Source organism: Dama dama, chromosome 23, assembly GCF_033118175.1.
Source record: "Dama dama isolate Ldn47 chromosome 23, ASM3311817v1, whole genome shotgun sequence".
Classification (NCBI taxonomy): domain Eukaryota; kingdom Metazoa; phylum Chordata; class Mammalia; order Artiodactyla; family Cervidae; genus Dama; species Dama dama.
The window spans coordinates 76,717,586-76,737,532 of NC_083703.1; the positions used below are offsets into that span (position 1 = coordinate 76,717,586).

Consider the following 19,947-nt stretch of genomic DNA (forward strand, 5'->3'; position numbering starts at 1 on the left):
CCCATTTTGCAGACAGAGAAACAGAAGCTCAGAGAGGCAAAGTGGCTCTCTCAAGGTCACGTGTCTAGGAGAAGCCAGGTTTCAAACCCAGGTCTACCAGGCTCCAAGGGCATGCTTTCTCAGCTGTCCCATGACTCTCAAACTGCCACATTCCTGCCTGGCAATAAGGAGCTGGAGCTGAAGAAACACTGCCCTGTTTCGAGTGAATGTGCATGTTTCTCACTTTGCCACAGTCCTCACCACTCTCTAGTGCTTCCTTTCAGTTGCCCATGTGTAGCTGCCTGACCCCCACAGGCATGCATATTTACAAGCCTTGACTTCCAGCAAAGAAGGTAAGTGCACTAAGAGGCATGGGCCTAGAGGTGACTGTTTGGGCGGGCGCCTCTGAACTCCTTCCACAAACACAATAGACCGGCCTCCCAAAGCCCCACTCCACGTCTCTTGGGCTCCCACTCACCTCTCCCCACTGCGTAGACGTAAGGCGGGGCTGCTCCGCGGATCTGGAAGCACAGGGCCTCCGGATGGTCGGGGACTTTGACGATCCTGCACAGAACAGAAGCTGCCGTGAGGTACGGCAGTCACTCCGGAAAGGCAGCCCAGGGGGCCACCGGGGGAGCCCCTGCCTCCCGGGCTTTTGGGAAATCCAGCCCCAGACAGCAGCAGCACCAGACTTTCCAAATGCACAGAGAAACCTCGCTCAACCAGAGCGCACAGAACAGGCTCTGTGATTCACTGGAACCAGCCAACCCGCCCTCAGAAAGTCCGTCTATGCACACTCCTAACCCTTCTCTGTCATCCTCTGCGTGAGAAGAGGCCTCGTGGCCACCAGACCAGTATCTTGGCCAGTGTGTATATTTTATTCAATAATCACTGACTTGGAGAGTGACAAGTGACCCCCAGCACATCTGGGTGCTGACTTTAAAAAATGTCCACGTATCCCCCAGAGATCATGATGTGAAAGCCCAGACGACCCAGCCACTCTATGGGTGGATCACCAGGGCAGAGTGGGCAGCCCGTGCCCAGAGTCATTATTAATCCAGGGGCTTCAACGTAGCCATCAGCTTCCCTGTCTAAGGCATGTCTCCCACATTAGGCCTTGGATCGTCCCTACCTGCCATAAAAAGCCATCTTGGGAGCCTGTTCTCAAACCCCAGGTATTTCTGGAACTTGAAGCTGGCATGTTCCACCATGGTGATTTCTCCCACTTCTACATACCAACCAAACAATCAATCATGTCCCCGAAACTGACAAGCCTTTTAACTGAAAGAATCCTATTTAAAACTTTCTATCACTCCCGTCAACAGAAAACCAGGAGCATCTGCCCTAAATAGAAGGGAGAAGCTGAAAAGCAAATGCGGAGGATTTAAAATAGAAAACGCTCCTCCCGGTGCCTATATCTGGTACCCGACCACTTTTCACCACGCCCACCGCGGCTGGGCAGGGCCGGCCGGCAGCCTCCTCTCCACACTTCTGGCTTCCGCCCCGCCCTGACAATCTAGTCTCCACCTGCAGCCAGGGAGATGCTGCGGGACCCCACGTCAGATCACGCCGCCCCTCTGCTCAGAACCTTCCGGTAGCTCCACGGTCCTTACTGTGGACACAGGTCCCACAGGGCCTGGCCTCTACTGTCTGACCGATCTCAGTGCCCACCCTGTTCCAGCCCCATCAGCTTCCTCACTGTTGCTCAAACGCACCAGCCCCAGTGCCAACCAAGGGGCCCTCGCTGTTTCCTCTGCCGGGAACCCCCCTCCTCCAGATGTCCCCCGACCCCCGCCCTCACCCCCTTCAGGTCTTCACCTCCGTCCTCAGGGGCATCTCCCTGACCACCACTCCTCCACACAGCCCCTCTCCTGTCCCAGCTTTACAGTGGGTTGGCCAAAATGGTCGTCTGGATTTTCCTATAAGATGTGATGCAAAAACCAGAACGGTTTATGGCCAACCCAATATATTGGTCCACACTCACTACCTCCTGGTACATCTCTCCCTTTTCTGCTTTGATTTTGTCCGTCTCCTGCTCTAGCCTCCAATCAGACCGAGTTCTGTGGGGGCAGAAATGGGTCTATGCAGACGAGGCCTGGGTCCCCAGAGCCTGAAACACCAGCGGGCACAGAGCATGCACCCGGTCAGCTCCTGCCGACTGAACGGAGCCAGCAGCGCCTTGTCAGATGCCTGCAGAAGGACCCCCCAGCCGCAGGGACCCGGGTCAGCCAGGCACCCCACCACCACCATCCCCCCAGGACCCGGGCAACTCCTCATCCTGAGAGGAAGGCCACCAGGGACCCCGCCCCTGGGGACACTCACTCTTTGGCCTTGGTGGCTACCAGGAGACGCAGCGGGCGGCGGGAGCAGAAAGACTGGTTCAGGATGGACTCCACCTCAGCCAAGGGCCGCAGGAACACCAGGTCCTCATTGATGGAGTAGATCTTCCTCCCCACCTGCAGGCCGGCCATCTGGGCGGGGGCAGTGAGGGAGACCAGCATAGCAGGTAACTGACCCCCTCTCCTTCTCACTAAGGAGCCGCTTAATTCAGGGGTACAGAGTCACCAGCCCCAGGGACCAAGTAGGACCCAAGTGAGACACCCCCACCCCCCACCTCCAGGGCAACCCTGCTGCCCTCTGTGCAGTGAGGCCAACGAGCTGTGAGGGGAGGCCTGTGGGGGCCTCTAACAGCAAAGACATTTTCCCTGAGAAGAAGCTCCCAGCCCGCCCCTGCTTCCTGCCCGGCTCTGCAAGGACACGAGGCATCGACCTGGGGTGGCCACCTTGTGACCACGAGGCCTTGGCCAGCAAAGGTGAAGAGATGTCAACCCTGAACCAAGACTTATAACCACCTCTTTCTAAACTGCTTACGTCATAAGGAAACCGCAGCCCCGCGGCTCCAGCCACTGTCAAGCCCAGCCTGCGGCTACTACACACAGCCAAATGCCTTGCTGATCGCTACAAGGAAGCAAGCAGAGCCCCCTGGAAAAAGTGGCCAGCGCCTCTCTCCCAGCCGTCTGCACAGCCCCCTATCTCCCAGCTAAGAGGCCCTGGGGCTGAAGCCTTGACCTCCCTCCTCCAGACCTCGTATCCATCTCGGAACAGCAAAACAAACCTGCCCTACTCAGGCGGGTGACCGTTAGTTTTTCTATAATCAGCTGATTCAGAGCCCCGGGTGGTTTTTTTGCATTTGGCTCCCACAGGACCAGCAGGGGGAGCTGGTGGTACACGCTGGGAGGGCAACCTGGCCCCGGGGGGCTCCATCACTAGTTCCCAGAGACCCGGACTCAGTTTCCCCAGGAGGGCAAGGAGCAAGGAGGAACCACTGCCATTCCAGGGCTTTCTGAGCTGGAGGAGGGGTGCCCCACTCTCCTGTCTGCACGCAGTCCGGGGGGCCGGGGGGGCCCCTCTGAGCCGCCTCACCTCTGCCAGCGAGCCCCTCTGGACTGACTTCACCACCACAGCCTTGTTCTTCTCCTCGATGTCAAAGCCGTAGTCTTCCTCCTGGGGCAGGATCTGGGGGTTCGAGGCAGGAGAGGTGGTGAGACAGGGAGGGGGGCCTGGAGCCTGCCCCAGCTTGGCCCCCACAAGGGGGCGGATTGGAGGGGACCAGGACCCGGCCAGCTCCTCCTGTCCCAGATCTGCTCAGGGTGAGGCTGGGAGTGGGGTGACCACGTATTCATTTAGCTTTCTTGGCCTGTCTCCCCTTTCCTCCTCCCAGCCTGAGGACAGAGCCTCCTTACTTATTATGCTCCACTGTCTCCCCAGCTGTGGTCATACTGCAGATGCTCAATAACAACTTACTGGCTTAATGAAATAAATAAGACCCCAAAGTGTCCTGCCACCAAGAACTTAGGGACAGGAAGGGGGTTTAGGGAGGAGCCGTCCCTCCCCATCGCAGAGGTTTCGGGGATCCGTGGTGGTGGGGATATAGGGAAATGCATTTATTTGCTCAGTACATATTTTGCTGAGCTGCTGCCTAGTATATGGGCCAGGTACTTCACTGTTCTGGAGACATCACCAAATAAGACAAATGGTTTCTGCCCTCATGGAGCTGTCTGTCTAGTGGGAGAGACAGACGGCAAACAAAGATATACAGAATGTGGTGCTGGGGTGTATGTACTTTGAATTAAAATAAAGCACTTAAAGGGATAGAACGCGGCACAGAAGCAGGGCCAGGGGAGGGGATATCTGCGCTGAGACCTGAATGAAATGAGGGACAGAAGTTTATAAAGAGTGGAGAAAAGTGCTCCCGGCAGAGGGCACAGCAGGTGCCAGGGCCCTGAGTCAGGCCCCAGAGTACTGGAGGGTAAGACGGAAGATCTGAGTGGCTGGGCTACATGGGGCGAGGAAGGGGAGAACACAGGAGAGGAAGAAAAAGAGGCAGGAAGGTTTTGTTCTAAGTGTGGTGTGGAGCGCTTGAGGGCTCTGTGGCAGGAGAAACGGACGTGCACAGAGCCCTGCACACTGGGCAGGCTTCAGCCCCAACTCTGGCTTATGCTAAGAGACCCAAGCTCTCTGAGCCTCTCTCCCGGTTGCCTGCTGTGGGCCAGGCCTCAAGGTGGAGGCTGCAGCCCACCAGGAGGCACAGAACAGGATGTGGTGGGCGAGGCTGGTAAAACACCTGACCAGGCTGGTAAATGTCCTGCCTTAACTGCAAGGCCAGTCACAGCAACTGAACAAGGGCGCCGGCCCAGAAGACCCAAGGCTTTGGTGTGAGAGGGGTCATTTCAAGAGGCCATCCTCTGTGCAAAGGCTAGGCTGGGGGTGGGGTGGACAAGAGGAGGGGGAAAGACAAAGAAAGGGAGCCCAGCGAGCCCAGTCTCCTCTGTCAGGAGGGTGGCCTGGCCAGGAAAGTGGCCTGGCGTCTGGGCGGTGTTGCCGACCACCGCCTAAAATCCCCCCTTACTTCTGGGCGCCCCAGGGTGAGCCCAACTTCCCCAGCCACAGCCTGAAGGCTGCCCAGGCCTGGGAGGGAAGACGCAGCGAGCTCGGCTCTGCTCCTACCAGCAGGTGCTTGGCCAGGATGTTCTCCACCAGCTTGAAGTCATTGCGCAGCTGTTTGTTCTTGCTGCTGGTCCCCTCCATCTCCTCGTCTGCGTGGAAGCGGAAGTACTGGGACTCGTCCTTGAACTCACTCTTCTCCAGCACTGCAAACCCACAGAAACGGGGTCAGGCCCACACGGGGAGCCCGCAGCGGTATCTGACGACTGGCAGGCATGGGCCAGGACCAGCCCCTGGACAAGCTTGGGTTGGCCAGCATGGTGTTCTAGTAAGTAAAGTCCTGTGCCAAAACTAACATATTAGGATAGTTCACATAAAAGCCTGGCTTTCCGACTCTCGTGGAAATTCTGGACTCATCCCACCTGCTCATATAAAGGCATGTTACAAAGCCATGTAAGGTACAAAGCTGCGGAATCACAGCAGAAATAAAGAACCAGTGGAAGAGAACAGCTATCACATAAGAAGACACTGTTTTATGGGAACTTAGCATATGATGGATGATGAACAACCACGTGGAGTATTCCATAGATGGTACGGGGAAAACTGATTCACTTACAGCAAAAAATAAAATCAGATCCCTACCTCACACCATATATAACAATAAACTCCTGTTGAATCAAAGACCTAAATAAGAACAGGAAAACTAAAGCTCACCAAATGAAATGCAGGCAAGTGTCTTTGTCTTAAAACAGAAAAGGAGTTCATATACAAGACCCCCCCAAAAGCAGTATGATAAAATTAAGGACTTCCATTCAATAGCAAGGCCATAGGCAGGCCACAGATTCAAAATTAACCGTATGGTCTAAAATCAACAAAGGAGAAATCTCGGGAAACTCCAGCAAATCAACCAGAGAAAGCTGGGAAACTCATAGATAAATGGGTAAAGGATATAAATAAGTAATTAACAAATGGGAAAACCTAAGAGAATGTAAGTGCCAAGTACATGGAAAGGAACTCACCCTCACTAATAATCAGAAACAGACCACAGTGAGACACTTTAGGCCAGGAAATGGTACACTCAGTCACTGTGGGCCAAATGTGGCTCACTCCCACTTTTTATAAATAAAGTTTTATTGGAACACAGTCACACCATTTATTTATATATTGTCTGGGGCTGCTCTGGGGTCACAATGACAAAGTTAAATAATTGCAGAAGACTGTATGGTCCACAAAACCTGAGACATGTACTATCCGGGTCCTTACAGAAGAAGTCTTCAGACCTCTAAGACTAGGCAGGAAAGTGAGTAAAAAGAACCAGTAACAGGGGCTTCCCTGGCGGTCCAGTGGTTAAGACTCTGCATTTCCCCTGCAGGGGATATGAGTTTGATCACTGGTCAGGGAACTAAGATCCCCTATGCTGTGTGACCGAAAAATATTAAAACAAAAACAGAAAAAAAAAAAAACCTGATAACAATCAGCATGTGATGTGGTCCCTGTGGATTACAATTTAACTAAATACCTTCTAGTGCAGAGCACACCCGTAATATAGGCTCAAGTTCATTTACTCCGCAGACAAAGGAGGACCTGCTGCACCCCTTTTAAAGACAGGAAGACTAAGGCCCAGAGGCGCTAAATAAACTGCCCAAGGTCACAGAGCCCAGGCTCCTCCTCTTCATCATACTGCCCAGCCTGGCCTGACAGATGGGCACAGGGACAAATTCCATAAGGGGCAGAGGTCGAGGCAGTCGTCTGAGGTCAGTGGGCCCGGGAAAGGACAAGCAGCTGCCTTAGTTTCAGGCCTCTCTGAAGGCCTGTGAGGACACGAAAAGCATCAAGAAGCCTTCCTTTCTGCCTCCTTCCCCTCCCGGGACAGCTAGCTGTTTGTGAGCATGGCTCGCAGGCCACCTCTATTACCTCCTTGGAGAGAACAGACGCTCAAATTGCTGCTTTCCCCAGAGCTGGGAGCCAGGCCCCAGGAGGCCGGCTGGCTCCCCCTCCACTGTAAACACGAGGCTACAGGACTCCGGGAGAGGGAGGAGGAGCACCGTGTTGTGTCTTAGGTCTCAACTGAAATATCTGGGGAAACAGCTGGAATCCCGGAGTCCAGGAGCTCGGCCAGGTGAGGGCCGACCACTCCCAGCATCCAGCCAAGGCCACTGGCCAGGCTTCATGAGACGCGGGCACAGACCATCGCTGAAAGCCTTGGTCAGTTCCCCCCGCCCCCAACCTCAAGGCCGTTTAGCCTCTCTGAGCCTCAGTTTCCTCATCTGTAGGGATAACAACCAACGTCCCCGAGCTGCCGCAAAGATTAAACCATGAGCCTCCGTTTCCCTGTCTGCACCTACAGCAAGGGGGCTGGACCACTGCCTCTGGGTCTCTCCCCGGGGACACCCCAGGGTCCCACGAGCCCAGGTCAGACACCCTGAGAGGCGCCAGGCAGGCCCCACCACGCCCTCCACCCGCCACCCTAACCTGCATTTTGCAGCAGCCGCCACCCTAGGATTGGCCCTTTCCTCTTTTAGCCTGGTCTGGAGCTAGTGGCAGGCAGAGGGGACCAAGGGCGGCACCCTGCAATTTCTCTCCCCGAGCGCCCCCGAGGGTGTCGGCGCTGCCCTGGGTCACCCCAGCAGAAGGTCCTCAGACAGCCGCCTTCCTGAAATAGCCGCTGGGGTGGACCCCTAATTACTCTCACCCACAAATGAGAGGTTCTGCCCAGCTGACGGGAGAGAGGGATGGGGCTCAGAGAGATCCCTGCAGGGAACAGTCTGGGTTTTGAGAATGACCCGGGCTGCCCTGACTGGGCCCGACCTGCCCCTCTCAGCTGTGGAGTGGACCCCAACCACCCAGAGCTGTCAGAATGCTGAGCTCAGACGGGGAGGGAAAGATGGGGAAACTGAGGCTGAGAGGAGAGGGCTTTGCTGTCAGCAAGCTGAGTCGGGCCCAGAACAAGGCCTGCTGGCTCCAAGGCAGAGGGCAAACTGGATGGCCTTTCACCTCATGGGGCAAAGGGACACCAAATCCAGCTCCTGGACCAAGTGTAGAAAGCTGTGGCCCCCAGCTTGCTTTTCTAAATAAAGTTTTATTGGCTAAACGTCACGCCCACGTGTTTACGCATGCCCTGTAGCCCCTCTCAGACCACAGGGGCAGAGCTGGGCTGTGGCAAAGACTGTGCGGCCTGCAAGAACTAAGACGTTTACTGTCTGGCCGTCTACAGGCAGAGTCTGCCGACCTCTGAGGGGTGCATAGAGCAGACGCTGGGAGGATTTCCGCCGCTCCTCCTCCCAGCGTGGCTTCAGCTTATTTCACGGTTGCGTGACTCTCGCGCATGACGCGAGGACAGGACTTGTCTTTCTTGTTCACCTCTGGTCCCCAGAGCCTCGAATGGTGCCCACAGGCAAAAGGCTATGGATGATCAAAGACAGAGGGGACGTGTGGACTCAGCCTCACGGGGACAGAACAGTCCCGGGAAAAAAAGTGAATCTGAGCTGGTCCAGAGCGGGAGGCAGGAGAGGACCTCTCTGAGCTGGTCGGGGGCCTCAGAACTGAGCAGAAACACTGACCAGTCAGGGGACGAGGCAGGGAGGGAGGGGCCCCTGGACGAGGGAAACACTGCACATGACAAGGCCCTGAGGTTGTTCTGGAGGCCAGAGAAAGACTCTCTGCTGGGGGGGGCGGGGTTAAAAGTCCACTCATCCTAAAAAAGTGGGAACTTGGGGGCTCCCCAGGGACCAGAGCACACTAGAGGCCTGTAACACCACCCTGCCTGGGTCCAGATCCCAGCCCCTCCTTATGCAAGTGTCCTAACTGCCTGGGCTTCTGGCCCTCGTTTACACACAGGCATGTTTTCCATACCAACATCAAAGGACCAGCACAAGGATTAAACTAATCACTACATGCAGAGTTCTTAGGAGAGGCCGGGCCCAGGGTATAATCTCTCTGTTATCTTAAAGCGGTGTCAGTGGAACCATTTCTCCCTCCCCAGGACCATCTCACACTGTCCACCCGCCTCCCCTCCGACACACTTCTCCCTGCGGGAGGAGGAGGGACGTGTCTGAGGGGCAAGGCCCCGCCTAGCTTCCTCCCTCTCACGCTCACAGCCCGGCCATCCTCTGTCCCCACGGACCCCTCTCCTCCCCTCCCAGGAGGCCCACGGACCAGGCCCACCTCACCCAGCCTCACTACCGACCCTGGGAGGCCATCTCCCACCCAGAAGTAAAGGCTTGGGAAGCCCATGGATTTTACCAGACACCTCGGTCCCCACTAGACACCTGAAGTGGTCTCCGCATCAGTGCAGAACTGGGGATGGAGGAGGAGGGGAATTCACGCGCAGGCCCAAAGCCACAGCAGTCCATAGGCCCACAGACCCGGCATCCACACCCACTGCCTTGCTGGGCAGCCGGCCAGCCTACCACTTGCTGTCTCTGGGCCTGTTTCCCCTCACTGAAACGTGCACCATGGACCAGGGTCCCTGCCAGCAATTCTGTCTCAGGACAGACCCCCACCCCACCCCACCCCACCCCCTGGGGAGGCTGGGCTGAGGGGAGGGCTGGATTACCGTGATGCATGAAGCCATTGTTACACAGCCCCACGCCAAGCGCCACCGCCTCCTCACGTGTCTGGCAATCACCCTGGAACAGAACGAGAAGGGGAAGGTGTTAGGTGGACCTGGCCCAAGGGGCTGAGCCAGGTGGAGAAAGAGCCCACTGCTACCCCAGGAAGGCAGACCCCATGAGAGCAGGGATGTGCCTCTGTCTTATTTACTGTGGTACCCCCAACCATGTCTGTGATTGTTATTTACAACTCTCAAAACAGAAAAATATTTAATTGTATGTTAATTATGTAAATGTAACAAATGCATGGAGTATCATGTGATAAATACCGCAAAAAGAGAAATGAAGATTTTATGTGGCACACACTGTTGGTTGCCCAGCAACAACCCTCCCCCACCCCATCCGGCCCTGGTACTGAAACCCTCACTGATATAGATGGCAGTGCATCTATCTAGATAACCTCAGATCCCAGCCTCCACTATAGCCAGTGGTGGCCAATGAAACACAAGCAGAAATCACTGACAGTGAACTCTGGAAAAACACTGTGTCCCTGGCCCTTCGTATCTCTTCCTCCTGCCTGCCTGGAACACAGATGTGATGGCTGGAGCTCCTGCAGCCATCTCATATCACAATGGAAAATAGAAACATACAAAGCAGAGCAAAGCAAAAAGAAAGGGAGAGGGCGGTCCTCAAAGATATCATGAGATTGTCCCAGCAGCTCTGTCTCACCAACCTCCAACCTTCTCTCGTACTAAAGAAAAACAAACCCATAATTGGTTTCAGCCTCTGTAGTTGGCTCTCTGATATTAAGAAATCAAGTTCAACTCCTAATTGACCTGGCTCTAGCCAATAAGACATCTGGGGAAGCCTACCAGGCAATCCTGGAAAATATCTTCCTCCCTAATAAAAGGGAAAAGCAACAGCACCCCTCCCTGCCTGGGATAAAGTTACATGAGGAAGTGATGCAGGGACTGCAGGCCATGTCATGATCAAGGTGGCAGACTGCTGAGGATGACAGAGCGAAGGACAGAAGGTTCTTGATATGAAGTGCTACTGATGTGCAGCATGTTATTTGCTCAGGCCAGTGTTCAGTTGCGTTTTCTGTTCTCGTAACTGAAAATACTCCTAAATCGGGGGTCTGGCTCATTTCAGACTTCCTGGAGGAAGTGACATCCAACCCGAAACTGCAGAATGAACGGGTGTGGCCAGTGTACTGGGCCCCTGCTGGGCCTGCCTCCAGGGCCAACTCTCCCTTATGGAATGCCGCCTTGAGGGGAAGGTCCCTCCAGGCTTGCTACCGCCAACCCCTGGCCAGGTTTAGGGCACGGGGTCCAGGCAAGGCCAGTGCAAAGCCTCCCTGCCCAGAACATGACCCCTGAGCAGAGGAACCCAAGGTCAGGGAGCAGCTGGAGCCAATCCTGCCTGAGAGCGTGCCCTGGAGACAGTGCCCCATCGCGCCTGCTCCTGAGGAGCTGGGAGTTTCCTGGTGCCGGTTCCTTTTAAGGCCTGGCTCCAGGGTCTCTCCTGACTCTGTGGGTGCTCCATGGCCTTCCCAGGAATTCACTGTGTCTTTTTTATATTCCTTAAGTTAACCAGATTCTATTTTTGCTTCTTGCAACCCAAACGATCTCAGTATATCCAGGCAAAGTATGTGAATTGTGCGTGCATGGGGGGAGTGACAGGCAAAGGAAAGAGCAGGGATGGAGGTCCAGAGGTGGACGGAGTCTGCAGCACAGAAGCCAGCCTGGCCAGTGAGGACAGGGTGCTCCACAAGGAAAGCGCCCGTTCCCTGCTGAATGCGAAGGGCTTAGAACAGAGCCTGGCACACCACAGGTGCTTCTAAATACCTGCGGATTGGATAAAGACGTGGTGAGCAAGGACTAACTCATTCAGGAGCTTGTAGCCAGGTCAACGAGCTTCGCCTCCATTCAGAGGGTCACAGGGCCTACAGCCTCTCATTTAAACAACTGCCTGACACAGCCAGGCCAGCGGCCTGCACTTGGGGTGTATTCCACCCACCCTCAGAGCCCCCGGCCAGCAGTGGAGTGGCTGGGCTAAAGGAGAAATGAATTCAGAGTTGCAGGCCCCAGAGCAGAGCCTGGGGCAGCCGCTGGCCTCCTGTTTTGCTGCCCCAGGCTGACTCATGGATGACAAACCTGCCCTGTGGGACCTGGGGCTGGTGGTTCGAGGGCCGGCAGGCTCTGAGCCTCGCCGGGGGCAGGGGGCTGCCATCCATCCCAAAGGCCACATCCACAGCCACAGCCTCCCGCTGTGAGGGGCCCAGGAGGCGGGCAAGCCCGAACGTGGAGGGGGTCGGGGGCCGGGCTGACGTCTGGAGCCCAGCTGGCTCTCTGAAGCTCTCACAACCTGGGCCCCCAGCCCATCCCCTCCCCTCTTCTCCCCAGAGGGCCCTGGGGTAACCCACGGGGCAGCTCCAAAGATCCCAACAGCAGCAGGATCCTCCAGTCAGGAGTGAAATACACCAGCCCTGCATGCGCCCCCCCCACCTGAAGAGTAAGCCCCCACCCACATCCTACCAGCCGTGAGGAAATCGAAAGTCACAAGCCCCCATTTTCTCCCCACAGTGTAATAAACCTCTCCACCTGCATTCCCCTGCCCCCCGAATGGCCCACCAGCCCCCTGGCTGGGGGGCTCCAGCCACACTAACAGCCTTGAGGGTCGACCCAGGGGCAGCTGCTCTTATTAACCTCGTTTGGCAGATGAAGACATTGAGGGACCAACAGACGTGGCACTGGCCCAAGGTCACAGCTTGAGAATGGAATCCTCTTACAGCCGGGTCTGCCCTCCAAGTTACAAATAGGGAAACTGAGGCTCCAAGAGGGGAGGAGAGCTGCCCAGGGTTGTGGCCAGGACCCCTGCCCTGTCCTTGTTTATCCTGTTTCTTCTGCTGGTGCCTTGAGCTGACAGACCGCCCTTTGCCTGCTCCCATCCAGGCCCCGCCGCCCCAACCCCCAGGCACTGGAACCCCCGCCTCGGCCAGCATCACCATCTGCCTGGCCGTGGGGTCAGCGAGGCAGGCACTCGGGCACATCTCTGCAGAGCCGGCACAGGAGCCAGCAGACGCCAGCCTCCCCGCAGCACCTGGCTCCTGGCCTGACCTGCTCTCTCCTGTCCCACCCCCTGCCCCCCACTCTCCTTCTGATGGCCGCAGCCCAAGGCGTCCTGGAGCCCAGGCAACACAGACCAAAAATCGTGAGCAGAGAGGGGAAGAGAGCAAACCTGAAACTGGTGTCCCCGCATTCAAACCCCTGCTTGGCCAAGCCGTGACCGTGGGCAACTCCCACCTCTCCAAGCTTCAGGTCCTCATCTGTATTTTTTTAATCCCTGGATTTGCTCTTGACTTTCCAAGGCCTCTGCCACCCCTCAGTGGTGTTCCCTGCTCAGATTCCAAGTACAGGTTATAATCAATAGAGGCAGTATTACTACTATCTCTATTATTATTATGACTATCAAGGCACCATGAAAGCCCCCGTCACACACACGCACAGTCTTATAGGGGTACCCCATTTCTGTGTGTCCTGAGGCAAGTTATAAAACCTGAGGCTCAGTTCCTTCATCAGTAAAATAGGGATAACAACTGTTCTTCTGAAGATTAAATGAGACAATACACAGAGAGCAGAACTGATGCAATATGTAGCTTGTCAATCAAAGGATTCCTCCCTCATTCTCAGAGCTAAGAGAACTCTGATTCATCCAAGGAGTTGGTAGGGAGCCTCAAGGAATGAATTCTGAGGAATTCTAAGCCACCCTCAGCCATCCTTGTCGTCTTCCCCAGGGAGTGGTTTACGGGTATATGTGAGACCCACCTGGCCATGAGACCAAGAGGAAGACTATTTGGGAAGGGACAGGACAAGAGGAAGTTTCCTCCCCCAATAAACAGAGTGAGAAAGCTCTCTTCACCTGTCCCTGCTGCCTGCCTTTGGCCATAGGTCTATATGGATGTGATATCTGGAGCTGTGGCAGCCGTCTTATGACAATGTGGCAGCGGGCAAGGTGGTAGAACAAAAAGATGGAAAGAGCCTGGGTGTAAATGGCATTGTTGAGCTCTAGGATCATGAGCTCTGGATGTCTAGTTACATGAACAACAACAACAACAAAAAATGCCTTTACTGTGTAAGTCAAGTTTCTTATTATGTGCAGCCACAAGCATTTCTAGCTGATTAAGGAGGTTTCAACCAACATTTTGTTTCAAGGAGCAGAATGATCTAGAAGTTAGAAATGAAGAGGTGTTCAAAGCAAAATAACCCTCCTGAACTACACAATTATATGTTTTCTTTTTGACCTTCCTGCCAAGGTACAAGGTGGGGATGACTCTAATCAAGACTTGCCATAACCAGTCTTCAAGGTCACATCCTCATCACCAACCTCTCCCACGCAGAGAGACCCATACGCATACCATCCTCCCCTTTCCGTGACCTGGAGCCAGATGCCAGCTGTCTTTTGGTCAATCTCATGGAAGCCATCCTATGTCAACTCCAATTAGCTTCCCTGTGTCCCCAGACCAGGCCAAGCAATGGGAGGCCTGCTGAAGTGGACAGAGGGTCAGCTGCAAACTTTACTCCACCATTCTCCCCTTGCCTCCACTGCAACAGGATGCTGGGGGATGGGGGTGGGGGCATTCTCAGGACCCACTGACAATGACTCGGGCTATTCCGGGGAGCCTCGGCCAGGAACATAGCTAATCTGACAGTACTGGCCAAGAGCAGGTCCCCACTGCGCCTGACATCAATCACAAACAGAAACCAGCAGGCGCAGTTGCTCTGGCTAGTTCTCCTCCTTGCTGGAGTGCTCCAGGTCACAGCCCTGAGCCTCCCCAGCTTGGTCAAGGACCCTGGAGTTCTTCAAGACTCCTCTCTCAACCCTCGCCCACAATCCATCCATCCAACAGCAGACTCTGTTAGGTCTACCTTCAAAAAATCCAAAACCTGACCATGTTTCCTAACTCCTCCAAGGCCACACCATTCTCAGGAGAGTTCTCATGCTCCCCTGCCTGTAGTTCTGAATCTGCCTCCTCGCCGGTTGGTCTATTGCCAGTCTCATCCCCCAACAGCCCCAAGATCTTATTCCACCAAAATCAGCTGCTGTCCCATCTGTGCTGGGAGCCCTGCAGTGGCCCGAGCCCTCCCAAGAGGCCATGCTAGATAAAGCACATGCTCTGGGCTGGCTTCAGGGGATCCTAAGGAGGGGGTGGTGTACTATAACGGCTAGCAGCTCTGTGCTTCTGAGCCATGCAACTCTATAAATTCAAATCCAAGGTCATTTAAAGACCTCCCACGTTTTGGGGCCCCGCATCCTAACAAACATATTTTAAAATGCACCCATGTCCTACAGTAAATACATTTTGGGGGTTTGACAAAGTTTTTTCAAGGCATTTTCTAAGCTTGCTTTTGAAGTGATCTGAGGCCAAGAAGGCTTTACTTTACATAGATTGGCTCTGACTTCTAGGCAATCATCAGCAATTTGTTTGGCAAGAGAAAATCCAGGGAGTAAATTGTTTTCGAATGGAATGAAGTTTCTATGAATGGGAAACTTAACAATTAATGAGGCTGCCATAGAGCTGTACTCTATAAAAGTTTAAACATGTATCCATTTCAATTTCACAGTCTTCTCCTTGTCGTTGGAGCCAGTGCATTCTTCTTATGAACTATGAATGAAGGTTCTTGCAGGCTCCCTGAAAAGTCTGCAGAACTGAGGCATGAGGGGATAAGATGGGCCCACCCAAGTTCTAACTATGCTGCTGCCAGGCTGTGTGCCCTTGACTAGGCACTTGGCCCCTCAGGACCCCAGTTCTCCATCTGTAAATGGGGTGGAGGACTCAGTGAGACAATGCACAAAAGCCCAGACAGGCCCTGGCCCAGAATAAGCATGCTGTGAACAGGAGCCACCCACAGTGAGAGGCAGGCAGGTAGGAGTGTTCACAGCACCTCAACAGAACAATCGCCTTGGGGTAGTTGCAGCAAAAGCGGCTTATAGATTTTTCCAAGACTCTGCCCAGCCCCTGCTCACTGGGGACCTGTGTGAAAGGAATAACCTGGCAAGCCCCACCTGGAGGCTCCGGTTTGGTGCCAGGAGGGAACCAACTTGTCCCAGTTTGCCTGGGATCATCTCATGTCTAAAACAAAAAGCCTCAAGGTGGCAGTCACCCCACTGTCCCTTGACTGACAGATAAAATGTGCTCTATCCACCCAACAGAATATTATTCAGCCTTTAAAATGAAGGAAATTCTGACACAGGCTGCAACGTGGACGAAGCCCGAAGACTTTATGCGGACTGAAACAAGCCCGACACAGAGGCACAAACACTGCCTGGCCCCTTACACAGGTTTCCCCAGCAGGCCAACTCAGAGAAAGCGGAAGGGTGGCTGCCAGGAGCCAGGCGGCGGGGAGTCACAGGACGTTACTGTTTAACGGGGGCAGAGTTTCAGTTTTGCAAGATGGAAAAAGCCCTGGAAGTGGACGGTGGAGATGGTTGTGTAATAACGAACTTAAGGCTACTGGACTGTACACTTAAAAATGGTTAAGATGGTAAATGTTATCTTATGTGTTTGCCGATGTGCTCAGTCATGTCTGACTCTTTGTGACCCCATGGGCTGTGGCCCACCAGGCTCCTCTGTCCATGAGATTTTCCAGGCAGGAATACTGGAGCAGGTTGCCATTTACTCTTCCAGGGGATCTTCCCAAGCCAGGAATCAAACCCAAGTCTCCTGTATTGGCAGGCAGGTTCTTCACCACTGCACCACGTGGGAAGCCCATATTATCTGTATTTTACCACAATTTAAAAAACAATTTTATGGAAGAGGGGTTCAGGATGAAGGGACACATATACACCTGTGGCTGATTCATGTCAATGCATGCCCAAAACCGCCACAATATTGTAAGGTAATTAGCCTCCAATTAAAATAAATAGATTAATGTTTTAAAAAATAAAAAAACCGTTGGACAGAAAAATAATAATAATAATTTTTAAACAAATTTTTAGGGACTTCCTAGGTGGTCCTGTAGGTAAGACTCCACACTCCCAACACAGGGGGCCCAGGTTCGATCCCTGGTCCGGGAACTAGATCTCACAGGCTGCAACTAAAGACCCTGCATGTCTCAACTAAGATCCGGTGCAGCCAAATCAATCAATAAAATTTAAAATTAAAGCTTTTTAAACCTCAAAGGCCCACATCCTGGTCAGCCCCTCCGCTCCGGGTCACACCCACTCAGGGGAGCTCTCACCTGGGCCAGGAGCCAGTCCACCAGCTTGCTCCCAGGCAGCACGGACTTATACGTCTTCAGGTGGTAATCACGGTCCCTGTGGAGAGGAAGCCGGCCGTGAGCCGATCGGGCAGGAGGGAGGGGAAACAGTCCCGAAGTCCCTGCTCAAAGCGCTCGGGGTCCAGGGACTTCCAGATTCTCCAGCCACGGGTCAGAGGCCAGGGAGTCCGGCCGGACCCGCCCCTCACTCACAGCGTCACCTAGAGCAGGTCTGTCCCAACCCAGGACCCCATCCTCAGGCGGCTCTAAGGCTTCGGAAAAGCTCCCCAGCCTGGGGTTCCCCAGCAGGGATGACTATGCCCCCCACCCCACAAGGAATGCTTGGCTGTGTCTGGTGACATTTTTGGCTGTCATGATCTGACCAGGGTCGGGGGAGGACTGGAGGTACCATCTGCATGTAGCAGGTAGAGACCAGATGCTGCCAAGCACTCAAAACTGCCCCGAACAGCTCCCAAACAAGGAATGATCCCCGCCCAAGACGCCAAAAATGCTGAGCCTGCGGAGACCTGATTTACTCTTGAGTAGCAAGAGAAACTTTCAGTTCTTCCCTTTTTTCTTTCGTTTCGTCGCTGACATCCTTGCGTCTAAAGGTAACAAAACTATGTTGACGTGGAAGCATCTCTCCAGGGGCTGGAGTGGGCAGTCAGGACCAAGCAGGGGGCAGGGGTCTGTGACGGTCCTGGGTCTTGACTCTGGCCTGTCGTAGCATCTAATTCCTGCCAAGCTGTGGTAGGAAAGGTTGTGCGGATCTTGCAGCCAAACCACAACAACTGCTCAGCTTCTGAAGCCGACGCAAACGGGTTTCTGTGGCCAGCCCTGTTGGGGCTGAGAAAGGCCGGTTTGGGGAGCTCTTCTCGGGAGCTGGGGAGCCCGGCAGGGCACGTGTGCGGTACCTGGGACCTGCTGCCGGCCCGGCCACTTCCTCCTCCGGGGGCGGACGGAGGGGCCCCTCCTGTGAGTTCTGAGCTGGACCGGGCCGGCCCACCTGGCTTCTGGGCCTGCGCAAAGGGGCTCCCTGGGCCTCACCTCCAAGGGGAGAAGACCCTTCCTCTCCGCTCCTGAGAAGTGGTAAGTGCTGTCAGGACATGGGGCAGAGGCCTCTACAGCTGGTAAGGATCACGTCACCCTCCCCGGCCCTGCATCCACAGCCACAAGCTTCACAGTAGACAACCACAAATCACGGGCACTGCGCAGCCCTCACCACGTACCGGGCCACACTCAGATTCACGCCTCGTCACTCAGAGTCACACTCCAGGGGTGTGAGCTACGCTTATGCCCATTCCACAGAGGCACAGAGGCAAAAGAAGCTAGTTACCTTTCAGCCACCATTCAACAAACATTTCCTGAGGGCTCCTTGGCCCTGGACCAGCACTCTCCAGTATGCGGCTGTTTTCCAATCAATCAGTGTTACATCAGAGTTCAGATTACACCCTTCAGTCTCAAGAGTGTGAACGTACGTGTGACTAGTGGCCACTGTCTTGGGCAGCACAGGTACAGAGTGCTTCTACCAGTGCGGGAAGTTCTACTGGCCAGCGCCTCTTTGGGTGCTGCTGAGGGTTTGGGGACACAGTGGTGAGCAAATTCCCTGCCTTTGGTGAGTGTAGAATTCAGTGGGGGAAGACAAGACAGTATACAGACCAAGAAATAATATAGAGTATGTCAGCCACTGACAAGCTTCAAGAAGAACACCAAAATGAAGGAAGGAGGGTGGTATGTTCCAGATGTGATATTTTAGAAAGGTGGTCAGGAAGGCCCCTCTGACTTGGGGACATTTGAAGGAAGGAAGGGAGCAGATAGGTAGGGAAAGAATATCCTAGGCAAAGAGGACAGCAAGTGCAAACGCCCTGGGATGGATCCTATTATTATCCCCATTCCACAGAGGGAAACAGCTGCTAACCAGGTCGCAGGCTGAGATCCAAACTCAGCCTGTCTGACCCCAGAACTAACACCCTTCACCACCACATTGCAGTGTCTCCCAACAGATTAACTCACTTGACCCTCATGACAAACCTACAGGGTAGGTGCAGTTATGAGTCCCATTGGATGGAGAAGGAGACCGAGGCCCAGAGAGGTTAAGTTACTGGCCCAAGGCCATACAGCTGAGAAGGGGCAGAGGTGAAGCTTGGCGAGAGTAACTTACTTGATCACAGGGGTGTAAAGGCTGTGGAGACGGCAGTAAAGCCTCACACCCTGAAAGAGAAAAAGGGGGAGTCTGGGATCAGGCCACATTCTCTGGGGGTCCTGCAAATCCCAGCCGATAGGAGGGTGTGGAGAGCAGAGGGGGGCCAGCAGGGGCAGTGGGGTCCAGACTATGGGTCAGGGCGGAGGGTCCGCACCTTGGACATGATGTCTTCCAGCTCGCTCCGGGCCTTGTAGGTGCCGTCATCATAGCGGAAGCGGTACATCACCTGCTCGTTCTTAAACTGGTGCTTGTCAGAGACTGGAAGGACCCAGGGCTGGTGAGGCCGAGTGCAGCCCCCCGGCCCCTCCCAACCCACACCCCCATCCTCACCCTCCACCCAGCCAGGCTCCATGCCAAGTGCAATTTCACCAAACCCCCTGCCCACGCTCCAACTGGAAACTAAAACTTCAATGGTTCTTGCTATTTTTTGCAGGGACAGAGAGAAAATTCTCCTCCCTGCCCGTAACTTTACGAGGCCACCTTGCTTTGTGGGTGCCCCGAGTGAGTGCTGGATCTTCCAGCCCTGTGAGCAGTTTTATAAGGGCGGCCACGTCCCCGGGCCCACTCTGCACAGCAGAGTAGAAATGGACCCTAGGTTAGTTCTGCACACGGCTGCTGAGGTCTGACCTGCCTACCCCTCAGCCACCCAGACCCAGGACCCACTCACCATGGTGGATAATACCATTCTCCAACAAGGCTTGGCCCAGGTTCACTCCTTCTTCCGTCTTGCTGATTTCACCAATTTCTAGGAGCCAGGCAACAAACTCACTGCCAGAAACATAAGATGCAGTTGAGAGGACCACCCCCATCCTGGGACCATAGCTGCCAGCACTGAACTGGCCTGATCCCACCCACTCTCAGGAATGACAGCCAGAACTGCCTATGGGGAAGCAGAGCTCAGGCTCAGGGTTCCTGCTGAAAAGTGAAAGTTAACGTGGAAGTCGCTCCATCATGTCTGACTCTTGGCGACCCCAGGGACTATACAGTCCGTGGAATTCTCCAGGCTGGAATA

The 19,947-nt window shown here is 54.5% G+C and overlaps 1 protein-coding gene across 1 annotated transcript in view; it reads right to left on the bottom strand.

Moving 5' to 3' along the window:
* Positions 1-19,947, bottom strand: part of PREX1 (phosphatidylinositol-3,4,5-trisphosphate dependent Rac exchange factor 1) — a 174,944-nt gene that overhangs the window by 25,280 nt on the left and 129,717 nt on the right. The window contains exons 11-19 of the mRNA XM_061127442.1: positions 19,603-19,703; positions 19,090-19,193; positions 18,894-18,943; positions 16,715-16,790; positions 9,479-9,551; positions 4,987-5,129; positions 3,403-3,495; positions 2,302-2,450; positions 458-543 (exon numbers count right to left, since the gene is read on the bottom strand). Of these exons, the coding sequence (XP_060983425.1) occupies positions 458-543; positions 2,302-2,450; positions 3,403-3,495; positions 4,987-5,129; positions 9,479-9,551; positions 16,715-16,790; positions 18,894-18,943; positions 19,090-19,193; positions 19,603-19,703 (875 nt within the window). The remainder of the gene's footprint in view (positions 1-457; positions 544-2,301; positions 2,451-3,402; positions 3,496-4,986; positions 5,130-9,478; positions 9,552-16,714; positions 16,791-18,893; positions 18,944-19,089; positions 19,194-19,602; positions 19,704-19,947) is intronic.